This window comes from Schistocerca piceifrons, chromosome 1 (genome assembly GCF_021461385.2).
Source record: "Schistocerca piceifrons isolate TAMUIC-IGC-003096 chromosome 1, iqSchPice1.1, whole genome shotgun sequence".
Lineage (NCBI taxonomy): Eukaryota > Metazoa > Arthropoda > Insecta > Orthoptera > Acrididae > Schistocerca > Schistocerca piceifrons.
Window position 1 is genome coordinate 840636382 of NC_060138.1, and position 20470 is coordinate 840656851.

The 20470-nt window shown below is 43.9% G+C and overlaps 2 protein-coding genes across 2 annotated transcripts in view; one reads left to right on the plus strand and one right to left on the minus strand.

The window, feature by feature from the left end:
* Positions 1–2374, minus strand: part of LOC124798882 — a 41076-nt gene extending 38702 nt beyond the window's left edge. Inside the window, exon 1 of the mRNA XM_047262417.1 lies at positions 2178–2374. Coding sequence (XP_047118373.1) covers positions 2178–2291 — 114 coding nt within the window. The 5' untranslated portion in view covers positions 2292–2374. The remainder of the gene's footprint in view (positions 1–2177) is intronic.
* A 418-nt stretch (positions 2375–2792) lies between these two features.
* LOC124790817 (ribosomal protein S6 kinase beta-1) overlaps positions 2793–20470 on the plus strand; it is a 170592-nt gene continuing 152914 nt past the window's right edge. Inside the window, exons 1-2 of the mRNA XM_047257812.1 lie at positions 2793–3055; positions 3187–3227. Coding sequence (XP_047113768.1) covers positions 2981–3055; positions 3187–3227 — 116 coding nt within the window. The 5' untranslated portion in view covers positions 2793–2980. The remainder of the gene's footprint in view (positions 3056–3186; positions 3228–20470) is intronic.

The following is a 20470-nucleotide window of genomic DNA, read 5'->3' on the forward strand; positions in this document are numbered from 1 at the left end:
CTAAATTTCCGCAGTAGTGCCTCACGAAAAGATCATCGTCTCTTTTCCAGGGATTCCCATTTGATGTCATGAGGTGTCCCCGAAATACTTGTGTGCTGATCGAACTTACTGCTAACAGTAGAACAGGATTCAAGAATGGGTTGCACTAGCATCCTACACACCACCTGCTTTATGGATGAGCTACACTTTCCCAATAAAATGAATTCGAGCATTTGCCTTCTTTCTAGCAACCTGATGTGCTCATTCCATCTTTGTTATCCATCCTTCACTCCTCTGGAATTCAATTAAAATGTTGTTTAACACAAAAAGGAGAATGGTTAGCTACAAGATTTTCGACATTGTCAACAGTGTTGAAATCTGCAAGAGAGCAACTTTGGTCAGAAGTGAGATAAAACCCAGGCAGCTGGCCGGCTAGAGGAAATGTATGCCAGTGCACAAGTGGACACAGCTAGGGGCTTCCTGCAGGAGATGGTGCAAGTGCACTCTCTGCCTCCACTCTCACTGAAGGATATACCAAGTGATGCCATCAAATTCAGTATGACTTAAAAAAAAAAAGATAGAAAATGACAACTTGGATGGACCGGAGGGCTTATTAACTTTAACGGTTAGGTAAATACTATATGTACACAAAAACATACAATTTTGTGGCAGTGTAGGGGGAGAAAGCAGTTGGAGACCTCTCAGGGCACATGTCACAGTTTTTGTAGCTAATATAATCTGCTTCCCCTCACAAAAAGTATGATTTCTTTACCTGCTACCCTGTTATCAGAAAGTATCTGGGGTAAAGAGGTAGGCAGGTTCATGGCTTGTCTTAGATTAACCAGCAGGGCACACACTGTGAGAATAGGGTTCTTTTGAAATGACTACCACAGCTGCATTTGGGGGGTTTCTTGATGCAAAAGGAACTTTTAGGTAAGGCTGCTATGCCTGGTGCATATCCATCTGTTCCCTATTTGTGAACAGTCTCCTCTGAATTGGATCTGTAAATTTTTCCATGTTTTAATTTAAAAAAAGGTCACGTTTTAATTTTTTTTAAGTATCTGAAGTTCTCTCTCAGACATTATACTTTTACTGCAGCACCTTCTGCTGTTATAGTGTTCTAGTAGCATATTAATAGTGATAATACACAAGAAGAATTGTCTCATTATGAAAGAAATGAGAATTGAAAGACCAAGTACAGTATGAATATACTGCTACTTCTTGTATACGTATAAAATTTTGTCCTAGAGAAAACGAGGGAAGATGACCAGATACAAAGCTGCTGGCTGTGCATATCTGTCAGTTTAAGAAAACACAAGTTTAGTTCCCTTTTTGCTAGTGTTCGTAGTGTCCTCTTGATTTGTCACTGGATTCATACATAAATTATTAGATCTGTGATTTTTCATCAAATCAAATTTACAAGTGTGCTCTGGTTTCCAGCTACTAGAGTTCTGTATTTACTGTTCAATGAGAAATCAAAGCTGGCAATTCGACTTCTATTGCAAGTTACTTAAATCTCTTGACTGACTAACTTTATACACACAATCAACTTCGGCAGAATTCTTAAATACGTATGTTTGTAACTGTAATATAACAAACATAAGCAAAACTCGATTGCAACGTGTGGGATATCATATTGCACCCTGGTAAGAACAATGGCAACTAAAAAATGCAATATTTGAGAAAAATCGACTTACGAAATTAATTCTGTGAAAGATATACTGAATGAGTATAAGCTCCCTTTAAATATCAAGTAAATATGGTTGGCAGCAAATTTCAATATATTTTTCGTGCATGTTGGGGGCACAACGCCTGTATTTTTCAGTGACAAACTAAAATTGCCTTTCTTCGTCTTGGTGGCACTTTTCATGTCTGGGTGCGATATATTGGCCACCACAAACACATATACCCACAACGAAAAGTTAAAGTGAAAAGTCAGTTTCAGATAACCAGTACCCGAAAGTGAAAAGGCAGTTTCTGATAACCAGCACTATTCTAGTACGGGGCTTTTTTTTTTGTTACAGTTGGTTTATCTTGCTCAAATCGTAGGCTACAGTAAATGAATTTTCGTTTACAACGCAGAATCTAAGTACTGTAAATTATACATTAATCAGGAGGAACCAAATTTTACTGTACAGCAGACCCATGACAATTTAACCATGCATACGTGGAAATTATGTTTATCAAACAGTACTAACCATTCGAAGTACTTCTTTAAATTGAGGTGAACCATTCTTGAATCGGTAAGCTGCATCCCTGCCCCTGGCTTTGAATTCACAGTAGCTGCTAGGGCTCTTCAAGAAGCTTGTCATTTTCGATACCTTAGAAATCAGTGACTCAACACAGATTTTGATTTACTAAAGTCTCACATACTTCGCGCCTCCAAAATCACAACATACCCAATGTTTGTATTCAAAAATATCACACTCGGCGTCAATAAACATCTTTGGCTTCGTCCCCTCTTTCTATTCGAAACGTATGTGGTTAAATCATAAATTAAATCAATACACATCTTCCGATAGAGAAAATAACACAATATTTTAAACCTTTATTTTTAAGACATGCAATTTACATGGTATGTCCTGCTATATTTCTATATTTCCACAGTTTACCTCTCTTCCATACGACGCATTTGGTCTTTTCACTGTTAATACCGAATTATGTATATTGTAATGTAGATGTTATACCAAAATAAAAAAGCACACAGTGTGTCGGAAGTAATATTCATGTCGGCTAGAAAAAAAACTGATAGATATGCCAAGTCAGGGTACGAAGTTTTCAATTTATCGATATTTGTAGTTCTAACACAGACATATGGTCCAAAGGAGTGCAGCCGCTTGTGTTCATCCTCAAGTCTCACGTTTTCAGGTGCACACAGTTTTTGGTATACAATTCACTTGCGACACTGTGTTGACGCTGGTTCTGTACCGTATACTGAAACATATTGAGTTTGATGCTTTCGCCGAATTGTCAAGAAGTATCAATGTAACTTTTAGAAACGATGGCTGGAGTGTTTGATATAGAGCTACATGAAGAAGATGTTGAACAAGACTCTGAAGATGATATAACGATAGAGGTAAACTTATTCTTGCGTATGATTCGCGTGCTGTGAAGGTGTTTCGTAGGGACAAATAGTATTTTATAGTCGGGTTTCGTGCCAAGGTTAAACCTCTGCATTGTGTAAGTGACGGAAATTTTTATTTTCAGGGCCCATATGATCCACATCTGAATATAAATGACATCACAGAGTAAGTACTATATCATCGTACCGGCAGAAATGTTTTGCACGTTAGCTGTTTTTTAAAAGAAATGCAGAAACACTGTCAGCACCTACCTTCTTGGACAGCTGTGTCAAAGAGAATATTATGATTTATTTGTATACTGTATGTCATTGCATTGGTAGATTATTCCATGTGTTAGTTAATTACTGAGTGGTTAGTTCTTTGTTTCCTTGTGTGGAGATACGTAGTGTTTGAGTGGACTTGATAACTCTCCTGTTGACAGTTTGTTAGCTCAAAACAATAGAAGTTAATGGATTTGACTGTTGGCAATGCCAAAGAACTAATACTGCCAAATGTAGCATATGAGCTGTAAATCTTTTGCTGACAAGAACACAGAATTTTCATGTGATGTGTGAGAAAATAATTTGTCTTTGGAAACAGATAAAACTAAGTATGGTTTTGGGACATCGAGCTGCGGGCAAGTGTGTTGTGACTGTTTGGTGTTTGTTATGTTGGCTGTCATGAAACCTGTTTTGTGACACTGACTGGCAGCTTAAATGAATAGGCATGGTTAGTGCAGCATTAAATATTGAAAGTATCCATAGATTGTCAGGGGGCACTTGTGTAAATTAGTTAAATTTTTTTTTTTGCACTCCAGTATCAAAGTCACAGTGGAGATCTTACCTCCTCAGCAGTGACTATCCATGCCTTGCTCACTTGCATATTCACCATACAACAATTTCTTAATGATCGGATTTATCAGATTCTTTTTTCATGCAATGTGCGTTGACCCCTGGCACTCACAAGAAAAGCATTTATTAATCCAAATTCACTTTGACAATTCTGGGTGCAGATTTGTAAATGTAAATAAGGCAGTTACTCAGTTGGCGACGAAACAAAATTTTGTGAGCTACCTCTACCTCTAATAAACTCTACATTTCCAAGGATACTGGCTGCATGGTGCTCTTTCCATTTCACCAAAAGGAATCCATCGTCCTGTTTTACTCTGCATTGGTCATACCAGCTTGAGACAACCTGATTGCGCAAGCAAAATTGACACTCTGTGTACTGGCTGATGGGAGTGGCTGTAAATGGGAAATGGTGTTGCAGTTGCTCCCAACAGCCACTGCACCGGGTGTCATCATTATTTGCGCGTACAATAGTTTTACCTTGTTTATTGAACCACCCCCATATTTTGATTGCAGAACCTTACAGACAGTAGTCCACATCCTGGTGGAACACCCTAGCCTTCTGGCTCTCCATGGTTCTAGGGTCTTAGGTTTCAATATTTGCAGATGTTGTATGGACAGATAAACTGGTTCTTAGTCTCCTCCAAGAATGTTGTTTTCATTTCCAGATGTAATATTTTTTAAACTCTCTTTGGGGTTGGATGGTTAGTGTTGAGTTGTCTCCCACTGCATGCTGGGCCCGGGGCCCCTTTGACCCTATCTCCTCTGCCAGCCACCTGCTCCAGTGAAGACAAGACCTTAAGGTTTCCTTAACCTTGGTACTATCTGTTTGCAAAAGAATAGATGAACAGATTTTCATACTTTCATGGTTGGGATAGCTGACAAAGGGACAAGTCCACCATATGCTTCAGCCCTGGGGAACACTACTGGATCCGCCCACGTATTGCGTGATCGTTTCTCTCACCTTATTTTACTATTGTCACTCCTACTAATGTTAAATGTTTTAAACATTCTCATTTTTACTCTTATTAATTATCCAGCTAGAAGGCATTATTTGTTCTGTTATTGTCTTCGCCTTTAATTAGGTTGGTGCAGATAATTTTTGGGTGAAGTGTTTATCATCACAGATGAGCCATGGAAGTAGTCATCTGCTCTCTGACCTGCGAACTGGCTTGACCCAGAACTGTTACTCTCTTTAAATTACTCGTTTCGCCTCCCTAGTTCCAGACTTAATCTGAAATCCTCCCTTTGCTGATTGTGTTGTCAGTTGTTCTGCAGTTGCATCTAGTGAATCAGAGAAAAAACTGTAAAGTCATCTGTAAAAGCCAGATTATTACCCTATTTTGAGAAGAGTTATTTAGTCAATTGAATCGTAAGCCTTTTTGAAATCTATGGAGGTCACTACAAATATCTTACCAGGTATGAGGTGGGAGGGGAAATCACATGGATGGAAAAGTTTAAATACCTAGGAAAGTGGATAAATACCCCTGAGAAAGACCCCTTTGCATCACAGATAAAATGAAGTGAAACTGCATATCAGTTGACCAAAATCGCCTAAAAGGAGAAATAAAATATCTGTTAATCCCAGAGAAGACATTACTGCCCAACAATAGAACGGTTGACCAGTATGTTGCAGAATGCTTTTTTCTATGGCCTTGCTGACAGTTTGAGGACTACAGGATTGAGTAGTAGGATCTTCCATTACATTCACAAAAAGAAAACCGAGAAAGCATGGTCCTCCAATGCAGAAAAAGCTCTACATGAAGTGAGGGTAATGCTGGGTGCATCCATAAATGCATTCTGCACAAGAAGAAACCATTAGTTACAGGATGATTGTCTCAGCAGATAGTGTAGGATAAATGGAGCGAATGTAACATTACCAAATCTGGATACTGGAGACAAAGCAGCTCTCCTTGGCCACTGTTTAAGTGTGGGTTCAGGACAACCTTCTCTTTTTGTTGTTGGCTGTGCAACAAGCTCTCCTACAAAGCCAGCATTGAACTTGCGCCTCTTTTTTTTAAAAAAAAAATATGAATGTCATACTATACACTCATTTCATACCAGTACACTTGGTACTATAGCACCACTGGCATTGCAGCTGCTGAACGGCAGCTGCAGGGCGCTATCCAAAAGGCGCAGTCTTGGGCTGTAGCGCATGGCTTCCAGTTTTCGCCTGCCAAGACCTGCGTTATGCATTTCTGCCGGCGACGCACTGTTCACCCTGAGCCATGGCTTTATCTTGACGGCAAACCTCTTGCTGTGTTGGAGACTCATCGGTTTTTGGGATTGGTTTTTGACATCCGGTTGACTTGGCTGCCTCATATTCGGCAGCTTAAACAAATGTGCTGGTGTCATCTTAACGCTCTTCGCTGCTTGAGTCACACCAGCTGGGGTGCCGATCAGTCTACCCTTCTACGGCTGTACCCATAATCTAGATTATGGGAGCCTGGCTTACGATTCGGCACCCCCTTCTGCATTGCGGTTGCTGGACCCCATCCTTCACAGCGGGATCCGCTCGCCACTGGAGCTTTCCAGACAAGCCCTGTCAACAGCACCTTTGTGGAGGCAGGTGTCCCTCCATTGCAGTTCCGGCACCAGCGATTACTGGCCACTTTTGCTACACACATTTGTAGCTTGCCCGGGCATGCCAATTATCGTCTCCTGTTCATTCAGTCGGTCGTCCATCTTCCGGAACGGTGGCCCCGGTCAGGGTGTACGTTCGTGGCTCACATCAGAGCTCTTCTCTCTGGGCTTGAGGTTTTCCGTCTTCCGCCTCTTTTCCGGGCTCCTGTGCATACACCCTCGTGGTGTGTGCCCCGCTCGTGCCTTCGGCTCGATTTGGCACAGGGCCAGAAGGACTCAGTCCCTCCTGAGGCCCTCCGCCGCCGCTTTCTTTCAATCCTTGCCATGTTTCAAGGCTCTGACGTTGTCTATACTGACGGTCCAATGGTTGCTGGTCATGTCGGTTATGCTCTTACTCTAGGGGATCATTATGAACAACACTCATTGCCAGCTGGCTGTAGTGTTTTCACTGCTTAGCTGGTCGCCATCTGTCGTGTCCTAGAGTATATCTGCTCCTGCTCAGGTGAGTCCTTCATTATCTGTAGTAACTCCCTGAATGGTTTACAAGCTGTCGACCAGTGTTTCCCTCGCTCACGTCTGGTGATGGCTATCCAAGAATCCCTCCATACTCTTGCCCGTTGCGACTGCTCTGTGGTCTTTGTGTGGACCCCGGGTCATGTTGGCATTCCAGGTAATGAACGTGTTGACACGCTGGCCAAACAGGCTGTCGGTGCACCAGCCTTGGAGATTGGCCTTTTGGAGAGTGACATCAGGTCAGTTTTGCGGCAGAAGGTACTTCGCACCTGGGGTGTAGAATGGCATGCCCCGCCTTCACCCAACAAACTTTGGGCCATCAAGGAGGCTACCGGTTGGTGGCGCTCCTCCTTGTGGGTCTTTCGCAAGGACTCTGTTGTCCTCTGCCGGCTGCGCATTGGCCACATCTGGATAACGCACAGCTATTTATTGTGCTGCGAGGAATCACCTTTGTCGCTGTGGGTCAGCTTTGACTGTGGTCCACATCTTGTTGGACTGCCCACTTTTAACTCTGATCAGGCAGACGTTTGCGCTGCCTGATACGCTTCCTGCTCTTTTATCAGATGGCGTTGCGTTGGCAGATTTAGTTTTGAGTTTTATTCGTGCAGGGAGATTTTATCGCTTGATCTAAGTGTTTGTCCTTTTTTTATGTTGAGTCTGGCCTTTGACCTACGATTTTAGCCTGGGGTTTTTAGTGCGTTTCTTGGTGGTTGGCTGTTTCTTTCTTTTTGTTTCTATGGTTGGCCAACCACTGTCACACTCGGTGTGATTTTAATTCCTTTTGTCTGGGCTCTGTCTGTGTCTTTCTTGTCCTGTGTCGTCTCTTGTCATCTGCATTGTTTGTTTTTTATTTTTTGTGGGGGTTTCAAGTTCATGGAAAAAGGAACCGATGGCCCTAGTAGTCTGGTCTCTTCAATCCCACTAACCAACCAAAGTGTTGTGGGAATCATCATCCTGTGCAAGCTTCTTCATCTCCCAGTACTTATTGCAACCTACATCCTTCTGAATCTGCTTAGTGTATTCATCTCTTGGTCTCCCTCTACGATTTTTACACTCCACGCTGCCCTCCAATGCTAAATTTGTGATCCCTTGATGCCTCAGAACATGTCCTACCAACCGGTCCCTTCATCTAGTCAAGTTGTGCCACAAACTCCTCTTCTCCCCAATTCTATTCACTACCTCCTCATTAGTTATGTGATCTACCCATCTAATCTTTAGCAGTCTTCTGTAACACCACATTTCGAAAGCTTCTATTCTCTTCTTGTCCAAACTATTTATCGTCCATTTTTTCACTTCCATACATGGCTACATTCCATACAAATACTGTCAGAAACGACTTCCTGTCACTTAAATCTATACTCAGTGTTAACAAATTTCTCTTCTTCAAAAACGTTTTCCTTGCCATTGCCAGTCTACATTTTATATCCTCTCTACTTTGACTATCATCAGTTATTTTGCTCCCCAAACAGCAAAACTCCTATACTACTTTAAGTGTCTCATTTCCTAATCTAATTCTCTCAGCATCACCCGACTTAATTCGACTACATTCCATTATCCTCATTTTGCTTTTGTTGATGTTCATCTTATATCCTCCTTTCAAGACACTATCTGTTCCGTTCAACTGCTCTTCTAAGTCCTTTGCTGTCTCTGACAGAATTACAATGTCATTGATGAACCTCAACGTTTTTATTTTTTCTCCATGGACTTTAATACCTACACTGAATTTTTCTTTTGTTTCCTTTACTGCTTGCTCAATATACAGATTGAATAACATCGGGGAGAGGCTACAATCCTGTCTCACTCCCTTCCCAACCGCTGCTTCCCTTTCATGCCCTTCGACTCTTATAACTGCCTTCTGGTTTCTGTACAAATTGTAAATAGCCTTTCGCTCCCTGTATTTTACCCCTGCCACCTTAAGATTTTGAAAGAGAGTATTCCAATCAACATCGTCAAAAGCTTTCTCTAAGCCTACAAATGATAGAAATGTAGGTTTGGTTTTCCTTAATCTATTTTCTAAGATAAGTCGTAGTGTCAGTATTGCCTCACTTATTCCAACATTTCTGCGGAATCCAAGCTCATCTTCGCCGAGGTCGGCTTCTACCAGTTTTTCCATTCGCCTGTAAAGAATTCGCGTTAGTATTTTGCAGCTGTGACTTATTAAACTGATAGTTCGGTAATTTTCACATCTGTCAACACATGCTTTCTTTGGGATTGGCACAATATGTGTACACTTCATTAAAAAGATCAGAAATATATCCAAGCAGAGCAGGTGGGATTGGTGGTTGTTGAGGTAAAACTGTTATTAATGGGTATAATAAGTGGCACCTGCTACACTTAGGCTGTTATATGCTTGCTGGGATACATAGGTTTGAATCCACTTTTTTTCTGTGATGCTCCTTGGGAATACAAAAATGCCCCCATATATCTGGCTGTAAAAGAACATTGTGGGCATTTGAAAGAGCGTCACTAATTTAAGTGCGGAATGTCTTTTTTTCTTCTTCTTCTCGTTGTTGTTGTTGTTGTTGTTGCTCCCCCTTCCTCTCCCTCTCTCCTCCCCCCTCTTTCCCTCCCTATCCCACACTTCCATGTTTTTTAATATGTTGAGAATTAAGTTTTTGTGAAACTTTGTGAATAAAAATCTTTTAGTTGATATAACTGTCTGAATATGCTTGCACTCTTACAAAAGAAAAGGAGAAGAGGGGGAAGAATTGCTAGGGTAATATCCCATTAAAGCAGAGTTGCACAATATTCAGTGTATGTGCAGTAACTCACCATAATTTTATTGACATTTCAACACAAGAACTGGAAGAGGAGTGGAAGTGAGTGTAGCATGTGTAGTCTTACCAAATGGAGAAATAAATTTGGAAAAAACATCTTTCATTCTTGTCTCTGATAGTCCATCTCTGCACGAGTACATTAAAGCTGGATTTTTCTCTGTGAAGCTATGACCCAACATTTTGAATCTCATATTTTGCCACAATTTTTAAAGTTTTGACACACAACAGATGGTTTTGAAGGTACACACACCTGTGAAAGATGTTGATCAGCTGTACACAGTCAGAGACTGGCATGCACCTTCCTTCAGTTTTTACATCACTTGCTCTGGCAACTACTCACTATGGAACAAGGCTCCTCTATATTCACTAAAGAGAGAGAAATTCAGGAAGTTTAGATCACCAAACAGATAATGTACATAAAATCAAGGAAGGTATTTAAAACAATGTTATAGGGTCATTCCTATTTTTAAAAAATAAATACATGGAAGAACTTAATTGACAACATATGCAGCAGTATTTGAGTAATTTTTTCACATAATCATCACCAGAATTGACAGTTGCCACAAGATCAGTTCATTTGTATTCTCGTGTATGCTGGGAATGGAACTAACACATTCACCATTATTGTAAAAATGCTGATCATATGACACACAATTCATGAAGTGCTGGGGAAAAAAGAGGAAATCACAGGGAGCAACACCAGGATTGTACAGTGGATTATCAAACTGCTCCCAGTCCAACTCCTTCAGAATAGTAATTGTGCACTGAGCTGTATGTGAGCAAACATTGTTGTGGATCAGCACAACAGCTGCACTAGGCATTGTGTGACTATGATTTGGAATTTACCGCTGCAATCCTCGCAGTGTTAAAATTCGTGGCCTGTGGATGGACATCACCTTTTGCAGCAACAGTCTGTTTGAACTTCATCTTGACCAGAGATTCACTGTGACACTAACATATTGACTACTGCTTGGTGTATGGGATAAAGTGAGAAGTTGGTATCTCATCACCTGCTATGATCCTGTTAAGGTAGTCATTACTGCTACTGTGGCACCACTGCTGAAATATCAGTGCTACTTCTCTGAGATTCCTTTTGTGTTCAGGTGTCAAGTTTTTTAGTACCCACCTGTTAGACAATTTCTTAAGCAGAAGGTGCTTCATGACAGTTTGATGCAACAAGGATCAAGGTGTCTGGAAAATCACTACTGAGATCCATAATCGTGGAGACATGGTTTTCTGTGATGTGGTGCCACACTAGTTCCACAAAACATACCCCTCAGAGCGCTTAAAACTCTTTCATGAGTGTTTTGTGAGCAGGGAACACCAAGCTATTGCAGCACCTCCTTCCTTACCTGTGCTGCAATCTCTCATCTGACTATCTTTCCTTCTCTTACTCTCTTTTTGATCCTCCCCCCCCCCCCCCCCCTCGTAGGGCTAACGCCTCTTATTGTGAGTATGCACTTGGCCAAAACTCAATCTTGATCATTGCAGCATTACTTACCTTTCCTTGCTGCAAGTCTGTTCTTAGGTTGTTTTTTTTTCTTCCCCTCTGCCTTTCCATTGGATGGTCTTTTTGGTGCTTATCATCCCTGGTTTTGGTTTCTGATTTTGGACACTTAATTTTTGCTTTTCTGAAACACTATACAACCTTTCATCCTTCACTATATAGCCCCTGTTATTTGTTTTGATCTGCCATTCCTCTTCCAAATTTTGCAGAAGGACGGATCGTCTGAGGACCATCACCTGAGGTGTACATACTACTTTTTGTGCCTCATTGTCATTGCACCATCCATTTATGCAAGTTCTGGATAACCCACCCACTCAACATGATAACAGCCCAACATGGTAGCCAACCATTGGTGTGTGTGTGTGTGTGTGTGTGTGTGTGTGTGTGTGTGTGTGTGTGTGGGTGGGTGGGTGGGGGGGGGGGGCGCGCACTCCCAGGGGGGGGGGGGTAATGAAGTACCTGACTACGCAGGGATTGCACTGTTGTTGGTGCCTAAGAGTATGTGTCTCCCATGGTTGGTGCATGAGGAGACTCTGGACAATGGTTAACTGACCAGGTTTCCATGGCTGTGGCTAGGTGGTGCCAGTGGGGAGAGTCCCTGTTTGGTGTGGGTGGCACCAAGGTGGATGACCCAGAATTGAAGCAGCTCGAAACTTTCACCCACTGGTGGCTGCACTGCCCCAGCAATCTCTTCTGAAGGAAAGGAATGCTGTGGTGTAGAGAGAGAGAACCCCAGAAAGTTTCCTTCCCTGACTACACTGGGGTAGGAATATGGGGCTAAGAGACAAGGGGAGAACACTGTCCACAGTACTTATCTTATGTTGCTCAAGGATTGGCGGTGATTGCTGTGTGGCCACAAAACCATATTCTCTGTTGAGCACCTTGAGGGTGATTTTGAAAATGAAAAATGTTGCATTTCTGATTAAAATGATATCCCCTGCTCAGCCACTGGATGCTTGCCTGTGAAAAGCTGGATGACATTCACATACCAGTCAATTCCCCCGATACTTATTGAAGTTTGTACAGAAATCAGGAATTCGTGCGCTACCTGTATATCAATAGTTATTTGTCGTCTTTCGGTGTTTTCATTTGTGTTTCAATAGCAATTATATATATTTGTGACATCATAGTGAAGTCAAACCAGTTGACTTGGGCTTTTGCAAGAATGAGCTGTGACTTTTTGATCATTCATATCTCTTGATTTTTAAAACTGAATCTCCTAACTTTTGGTTTTTGCTGATGGGCAGGTACGCATTCATGTAGCCATTACCCCTCCCCATAACAGCCTTAATATGGTACATGGTATCATCTTAGCGCTGCGACCCCCTTTTATGTACTGATGGTGAATTATGTGCCAATTTGGAGTGGCGGATCATGCATTTTGTTTGTTGTGCCCAACTGAGACCAGAGGACAGTAGGTTGATACTGGAACTTTGAAGTTGACTCATCTGAAAAGGTCAAGATGATTGTGAACAAATGAGATGTGAAACCTTATGCTCCGTCTCACGGTGTGGTACTTCAGATGCATGGGATTGGGGTACATGTCTTTGTGTTGTAACAGGTGTTCCCTATTTGTAGGAATTGTGGATTCAGTTGCGTACTGCTATTCCTCCTTATGCCTTCCCCCTGCCGTGTCAGCTGCGGGGAGCACCATTATCCCTATTAACCAGACTGCCCAATTTCCCAAAGAAAGAAGAAAATTCAAGAATGACACTCTTGATCGATTCGCCTATCAGGAGGTCAAGACGAAATATGATTGTTTGCATCCTGTAATTAAGCCAATAAAATTTGCTATGGCTCCAATGTTCGCATCCTCTCTAGTGACAGTAACAGTGCCCTTCAGGCCTTCTGCATCAGGCCCTTCAGGCTGTTAGACTACAGTAGCTCCACTGGTGGTTAGGGGCCAATCCCTTACACAAATTTGAGTGTTGACTCACTACCCACCAAGTACGTTGATGCCCAGCCCCCACCTGGAAAAGTAACATCTGCCCCCATCATACCTCACCAGGAAAGGGTTCCTTGGCATGCTCCACTCCCAGGATTCTTCCGATCTGTAACTAAATACTAACTAGTTGCTGGTGGAGCTACAGGTGGGTGCTGATCATAGTGCTACGGCAGACAAGCTCTTGCAGACATTGAATCCATCCAAGAAGAAGAGGGACAAAAAGAAGACTTCCTGGACATTGTTCTGATGGGCCTCACATCACTGGAGACCACGTTTCAACACTGTACCAAAGGCGAAGTTCCCCATAGTCCTTGTGGCACCAGATCCTCTCTCCCTGCCCACCACACAACCTGCTTCAAAACCAATATGTATTGATGCCAACCACTGACAGCAGGCAAATCTAGAGCATGACCCGTCTCCTTTGTCCCTTCACACCCCCACATGATACCAACAGTGCGAACCTCCAGTGGAACTGTAGTGGTTTTTTCCACTGCCTGGCTGAGCTACAACATCTCTTAAGGGTTTCTCCTGCCTTGCTTGCAGCGTCGACCCCCTGGTCTTCTCCCTTCCATCCATTGGAGAGTCAACCTGTGTGACTACTCGTTTTCCAGTCATCCTGTCCCTCTTTCAGCATCAGTCATCTGAACGTCCACCCAGATGGGCTCCCAATAATGGCAACCGGGACACCGTTATCTCTGTCGTCACTTACCACCCTGCCAAACTGGGTTTTTGATGCCACTGTCCAGAGCACTTCCACAGCCATACTATTGCCAGCAGACCTGGTAATTCTCTATTTCTTGGGACTTTCCAGCCCCCCCGTCAGAAGAAACACCTTGATGGATTTCAGAAATTGCTGTGGCCATTAGAGATCACAGATGGGCTCTCCAACACCATAAGCTTTGTGCTGGATCTGCTACTGAATAAGATGAGAGAACCAAAATGCTGGGAATGGTATGTTACTACCACTGGACTGCGCACCCCTGCTTCGCAGGTTTGGGGACCGGTTCATTGCCTCTACGGACACAAGTCCCCCACAGGTGTAACTAGTCTCTCACTGTGTGGTGTTGTCTGCTAACTCAGATGCTGTTGCTGAACATTTTGCACTGCATTATGCTCAAGTCGCTGTATCTGAGAATTATCAGCCTGCGTTTTGTGTCCTTAAAGAGTGGGTGGACCAATTTCACCTACCTTTCACAACTACTGACCTGGAGCCGTGTAATGCTCTATTCAGTGAGTGGCAATACCACAGTGCCCTTGCCCCTTGCCCTGAAACTGCTCCAGGACAGACTGCATCAACAGCCAAATGCTTGAACACCGATCGGTGGATAGTTGTCATGGCCTTACCATTTTCAACCATTTCTGTAGCAAAAGTGAGTTGCCATCTCATTGGTGAGAAAACGTAATCATTTTAGTGTTGGAACTGGCCTAAATGCCCCCTTAAGAGAACAGCTATCTCTACAAATAGTTCGAATATATGGTGAGCCAGTGGCAGCATTGGTACCTTAAGGCTCGGTGTGTTTTGTCTTTGTCTGAGGGTGGTTTTTCCCAAGGCCGTTCTACTGTTGACAGTTTGGTCTGCCTGGAGCCAGCCTTTCGTTCAGCTTTTGTTAGTGCCACACCTTATCACTGCCCTGCGGGACCGGAGATTAGAATAGGCCCGAGGTATTCCTGCCTGTCGTAAGAGGCGACCAAAAAGAGTCTCACATGTTTCAGCCCTATAAGTTCAGGTCCCATTTTATGGTTTGACCTGACACTTTCAAAATTCTACAGAAGTACAGGTCATATGGGGAAGGATGCCTTATGTGGTGCACGAGTTATCCATAGTGCCCTTAGATTCAATCTCCTGAACCTCTTCGCATCATGGCTTTGCATCGCCACCTGCAATTCAACTATTTGTGTGAGGACACTTGCCGGTGTATGTCCTCTACTTCCACTGTCTTCTGTCCTCTTTCGCCACCATGACATATTGGATTCCTGATGCCTGAGCTGTAAATTCCCCACATATGCCCAGGAGTAGATGCCCGTCTTCGTGGAATCTCGGCACGGCCATCATGCCAGGTGGCATTTGCTGTGGCTGGGTGGCGCCTGTGGGGAGAGCCCCTGATCTGAGAGGGTGGCATCAGGGCGGATGACTCGCAATGAAGTGGACAAAGTCATCTTTTGCTGGGGACCGAATGGCGCCACCAGTTTCTAAGAAGGGATAGATCAAATACAATGCTGACAGGTACGACCATAAATTGTTTCCCTCCATTGCTACACCATGGGAGGAACGTAGGGCTACAGAAAGAAGGGCCGGCGTTTGCCAGCTTATAAAAAGATGGAAACAGGAGTGTTTGGAGAGGTATGTCTTGACCATTGGCTGCCATATGTCACCTTCCCAAGTCTGGACGAAGATCAGACATGTTTTTGGGTACCAGACTCCAACAAGATTCGCTGGCATTAACATCAATGGCGTGTTATCTACCGACTCCAACGCCATTGCTGAGCACTTTGCTGAAAACTATGCTCAACTCTCTGCGTTGGAGAATTACCCCCCCCCCCCCCCTTTCACACCCTCAAACGGCGGATGGAAGGGAAGGTCCTCTCGTTCACAACACACCACACTGAACCATGAATGCCCCATTTACAGAATGGGAGCTCCTCAACACCCTTGCACATTGCTCCCACACAGCTCGTGGGTGAGATTGGATCCACAGTCTGGTGATTAAACATCTCTCGTCCAACTACAAGCGACATCTCCTCGTCATCTTCAACTCTATCTACTCTCTACTCTGCCCCCTGCCCCTCGCCACAGCTGCACTGTAGGATGTATCATCTGACAGTTGGCAGTTGATAAAGTTCGACAAGTCTGATCAACCGCTCTAGTGCCTTGTGGGTGAGTCAGGTGGCATTGCCTTCTGCTGAGCCTTCATGTGTTGGCACCATGGATGGTTGTACTGCAACAGAATTGTGGTGCTGCTTGTCGTGGCTCACATCGAGCTCAGGAGGTTTGAGTCAGTCACTGCCTCATCATCCCTTCTCGCTGCTTTTTTTCAGGGTCTCATATCGCTTTCCTTCCACACCTGTTTCTGTTCGGTAGGCAAGTTGGTGGTGGTCCTGCCCTGAATGTCTTCTGGTGCACATTCAATGGGATAGCCTGCACATAGACGCCATGTGTGGGATATGCTGCAAGGTGGGCCATTTGGCTATGGTTTGTGACAGTTGGTGAGCCGTGGAACAGTTGTCAGAGGCCCTGGTTTTTTCCCTTGTCTCAGAGGCTGTCTGACACTCGACAAGCTTTGTCCCATTGTATTTTCCTTACATTGGTTGAGGATCAAAGTGATAATTCTCAATTTCTGCAAATTATTAGAATGTGGAACAGCAGCTTACGTTGCTAGTGTTTAATTCACTGTTGCCACAGGATATTTTTGGGTTAGACTCCTTTTCTTATTTTTGTTTTCAGGTAGTTGACAAAGTACATTTAGGGTCTCGTGTGGTCCCCTTTCAAAACAGTGATTCTTTACTACTGTTGTACAACAAGTTGTTTGAACATATCCTGGGTCAGACAGATAATTCCGGGATACATACCTCCCTTAAGCCGCCAGAAACACCTAAATTTTGTTGCCTCGCCCCATGCACTTCACTGTGTGACAATGTTGTAATGTTGGCAGGACCTTGGTATCATTTCTCCTACTTTGAGCCAGTGGGCCACCTCCTTGGTGATGATTCAGAAGTCGGACAACAGCTTGCACCATAGCAACAGTTTTAAATAGATGGACAACGCCCAACCTGTCACGGACCTGTATCCAATTCTGCATCCAGAGGGTCTGTTGACAAAGTTGTCCGGGGGCCAGTATTTTCCATGCGTTAACTTGTATGGCATGTTCCGGCAGTTGTGATGGAGTGCTACTTCTCAGAATTTCTTAGTGCTTGACATCTGCTTTAGACTCTTATCAGTTTAATCATTTACCCTTTGGAATAACATCAGCGCCAGGAATTCATCAGTGATATTTGATATTTGAAGCAGTTGATTCAGGACATGCCCTCTTGATTATCTGTGACACGTGGTTCGTGGAATACAAGAAATAGCATTTACAAAATCTGTGGGCAGTTTTCCCAGTCTTCTTGTGAAAAGCCTTTGTTGTAAATGGAAAAATCTTATCCCCCTCTCCCTAGTCTCCCCAAAAGGTGCATTTTTTTATCCCACATGCTTAACGAAGATCTCCTCATCTTTTAGACAAGCGCATCAAAGCCATCGTGAGCCTGCCAGAACCCAAGAACTTCAAGGCAGTTCAGTCCTTTTGGATGAAATTTCTTAGTATACTGCTTTGTTTCCTCAGGCTGTGCACGTCTTCATCTTCTTAATTGGCTTTGCTGAAAGTGCACCAAATATGTCGTCTCTGGATTATCAATGCAGACCCTCAAGCCGTGTTGGTGCTCTGCACCCTGTTTGATTTCCTGGGTAAATTGTTAACCTGGCTGCCAGTGGTTCCTAGTATGGCTTTGGTGGACCAAATTCATAATTTGATTGCCAGGAAGCTGTAGTTTCCAAGGTAGGACAATACCTTGCAGCAGCTGGTGCTGTATTTTCCTTTGACAGTGTGGGAGGTCATGGCTGCCAACCCCCTTTTCTGGAAAATTGTTTCAGCAGTAGAGACAGGATGGTCTGAGCATGCTACTTTGGTACCAGATACATTGTGGTGTATATCTTTTCTGCAGCAAGATCATTTCAACATTGTCCAGGGTATCCTCATCCTGACCACAGTGGAGCAGGGCTGTTGAATGGTCATCCCTCTGTTACGTCCTCACATACTGCAGTTGCTGATTGTGTTGCACTATGGTATGTCCCATATGAAGGCTTTGGTACATCATCACGTCTACTCTCTCCCATGTAGCTCGCCACTCTTTGATGTGTTTGTGCTTGGCTACCACATGGCCCAGGCTTTGCAGCATCTTTTCCCTTCTGTGCTGCATGTCTTTCTTCCTCCTATCCTTTTCCCCTTCCTTGAGAGGACATGTCTAGGATGGTTTTGGGAAGGTGTTTTGCATTTTCAATAATCGGTATCGGAACAATATCTCCACAGTTTTTTGTTCCTTTTTTCTTTCTTCGTTTCCCTTCTCCAGTCCTTCCTCAGCTTTGGCATTTGAGATTCCTCTTTTTCTTCTTCCTCCCTGTACACTTCTGAAGGCCAGCCCACCCATCTGACACATAGCAGGTGACTAGGTACTGCGTATTTCCTGACCCTGGTCAACAGTTAGGGTTTGCACATACCCCTGGTACAGGCTAGGCCCAGGGAAGGGCCTGAACTGCTACCTTCCCAAATTGCCGATTGGTTCCTCTGTCAGGTGTTCGGGAGGTGTGAACGATCACCTAAAGGGGTGAGCCCCCCTCTAAAGGGGCCTCCAGTTGGAAGGAGTGTGCCATTGGAGACACTGGTGATCAAGGGGGATTTTCTTGCAATGAATCAATTCTCATCTTTGCAGTCAGTGTCTACCAAATGTAAACAGATTGAAGCTCCTGATTCAAATAGCTTCCCAGCTGCACCAAGGTTCCTTGTGGCTTCGTGTACTGAAGATGGTCAATCCTTTGCAACAGTAAAACCATTTCTTATTCAGGAAGGTGTTGACGCAATTGCCGGCCCTGTGAAATATTGCTCTAATTTACACAATGACACTTTGCTTTTGGAGACTGCTTCTGATTGTCAAGCAGAACTGCTGCTTGTCACTTTGCTCCTCCATGGCTATACTGTTCATGTTGAGGCCGATAGAACTCTGAATTCTTCCCAAGGTGATATTTAACACTACACTGCTCGGTGGTCTGAGTGAGGCAGAAATCCAAACGTACCTATATGATCAGGTGTCACTGCATCAGGTGATGAAAAAGGTAGCTGCATCTTTAGTGCCCGCATGCACTCCTTTTTTTTCACTTTTGATAGTGGTGCTTCCATCCAACATCAAAGCAGGTTATTAAGTTAACACATCCAACTGTACATTCTGAATCCAATGCGCTGCTACCAGTGTCATTGTTTCAACCACACTCGAATGTCCTGTCAACACCTGGCCAAATGTGTAACATGTGATAGCGATGCTCACAAGGGAAATTATCTGCCCCCTTCACTCTGTTGTATCAACAGCAATGGTGACCATGCTGCCTCCTCTCGTAATTGTCCTGTGTATCTCAATGAGCGGGCTGTCCAGGAGGTCCAGGTAAAGAAAAAGTGCCTTATGAAGGACATGGCCATGCAGACGTGACCTTAAATTCAGCACTGCGGATGTGAAATCGCCCGGTGTCATGGAAGCATCACAGTCTCCTCCTCCAGCTGTGCAACAAGCCACCAAACTTTCACCTCAAGGGGCAAAGTCACCAGCTACACAACCTGCAGACCAGAAAGGACAGAAGGAATACTCCCATGTAGAGTTTTTGGGTCTTTTCAGCCAATAAACATCTAAGTCTTTCTCTGCCAACGGGAAAGGCTCCAAGAAATCAAATGGTTTTCTCCTTCGCTGGCTCTGAGCTCCTCTTCAATGGTGTTGCCACGTGATACCCTCACCTTACATCCTCCAAGTGTTTTTCTGACCTGGACTCGGCAGACCGGCAGAGGGAGAATGCTGATGCCTCTGTATGTCTCATGGAGCAGGATCCTCCAGCTTCTGCACCCTATAGCAGTGAGTCTTCGAAGGCTGGCATTCAGCAGCCACCAAGGCGACATCTTTTCATTTTTTCCCTCCTGCGCTTTCCTTGTAATGACTCTCCTCCAATGAAACATTCATGGCCTTCAGTCCAGCAAAGAGGACTTACGACTGCTCTTAGAATGACAGTGTCAGCTTGTATTCCGCCTCCAGGAACAACAAATTGTCCTCAAGACTGCTTTGAACTCTTGCCTTTCTTCCCAGTTCACTTTGACCTTCCTCCTGAGGATGGCATTCCATCTGTTGGGGGAGTCATGCTGCTCATTGAGGATGATGATCATAGTCAATTCATCTCCTGATGTCACCAGGGCAGTCTTCCTCCAGCTTATAGGGGAACTCCATCACCCCTTTGTGCTGCTCAGTGACTTAAATGCGCACCATCCCCTTTGGGGTTCCCCAGAATTTGTCTGAGAGGTGACCTCTTGGCTAACCTTGTCAATCAACTTAATTTCCTCTGCCTTAACACTGTAGCGCCCATGTTCCTTTCAGACTCCACTCACATCTATTCCCATTTGGATCTGTCCTGCATTGCCCAGCTTGCCCATTGTCTCTTGAGTGGTCCGTTCTCTCTGACACAAACTCTAACG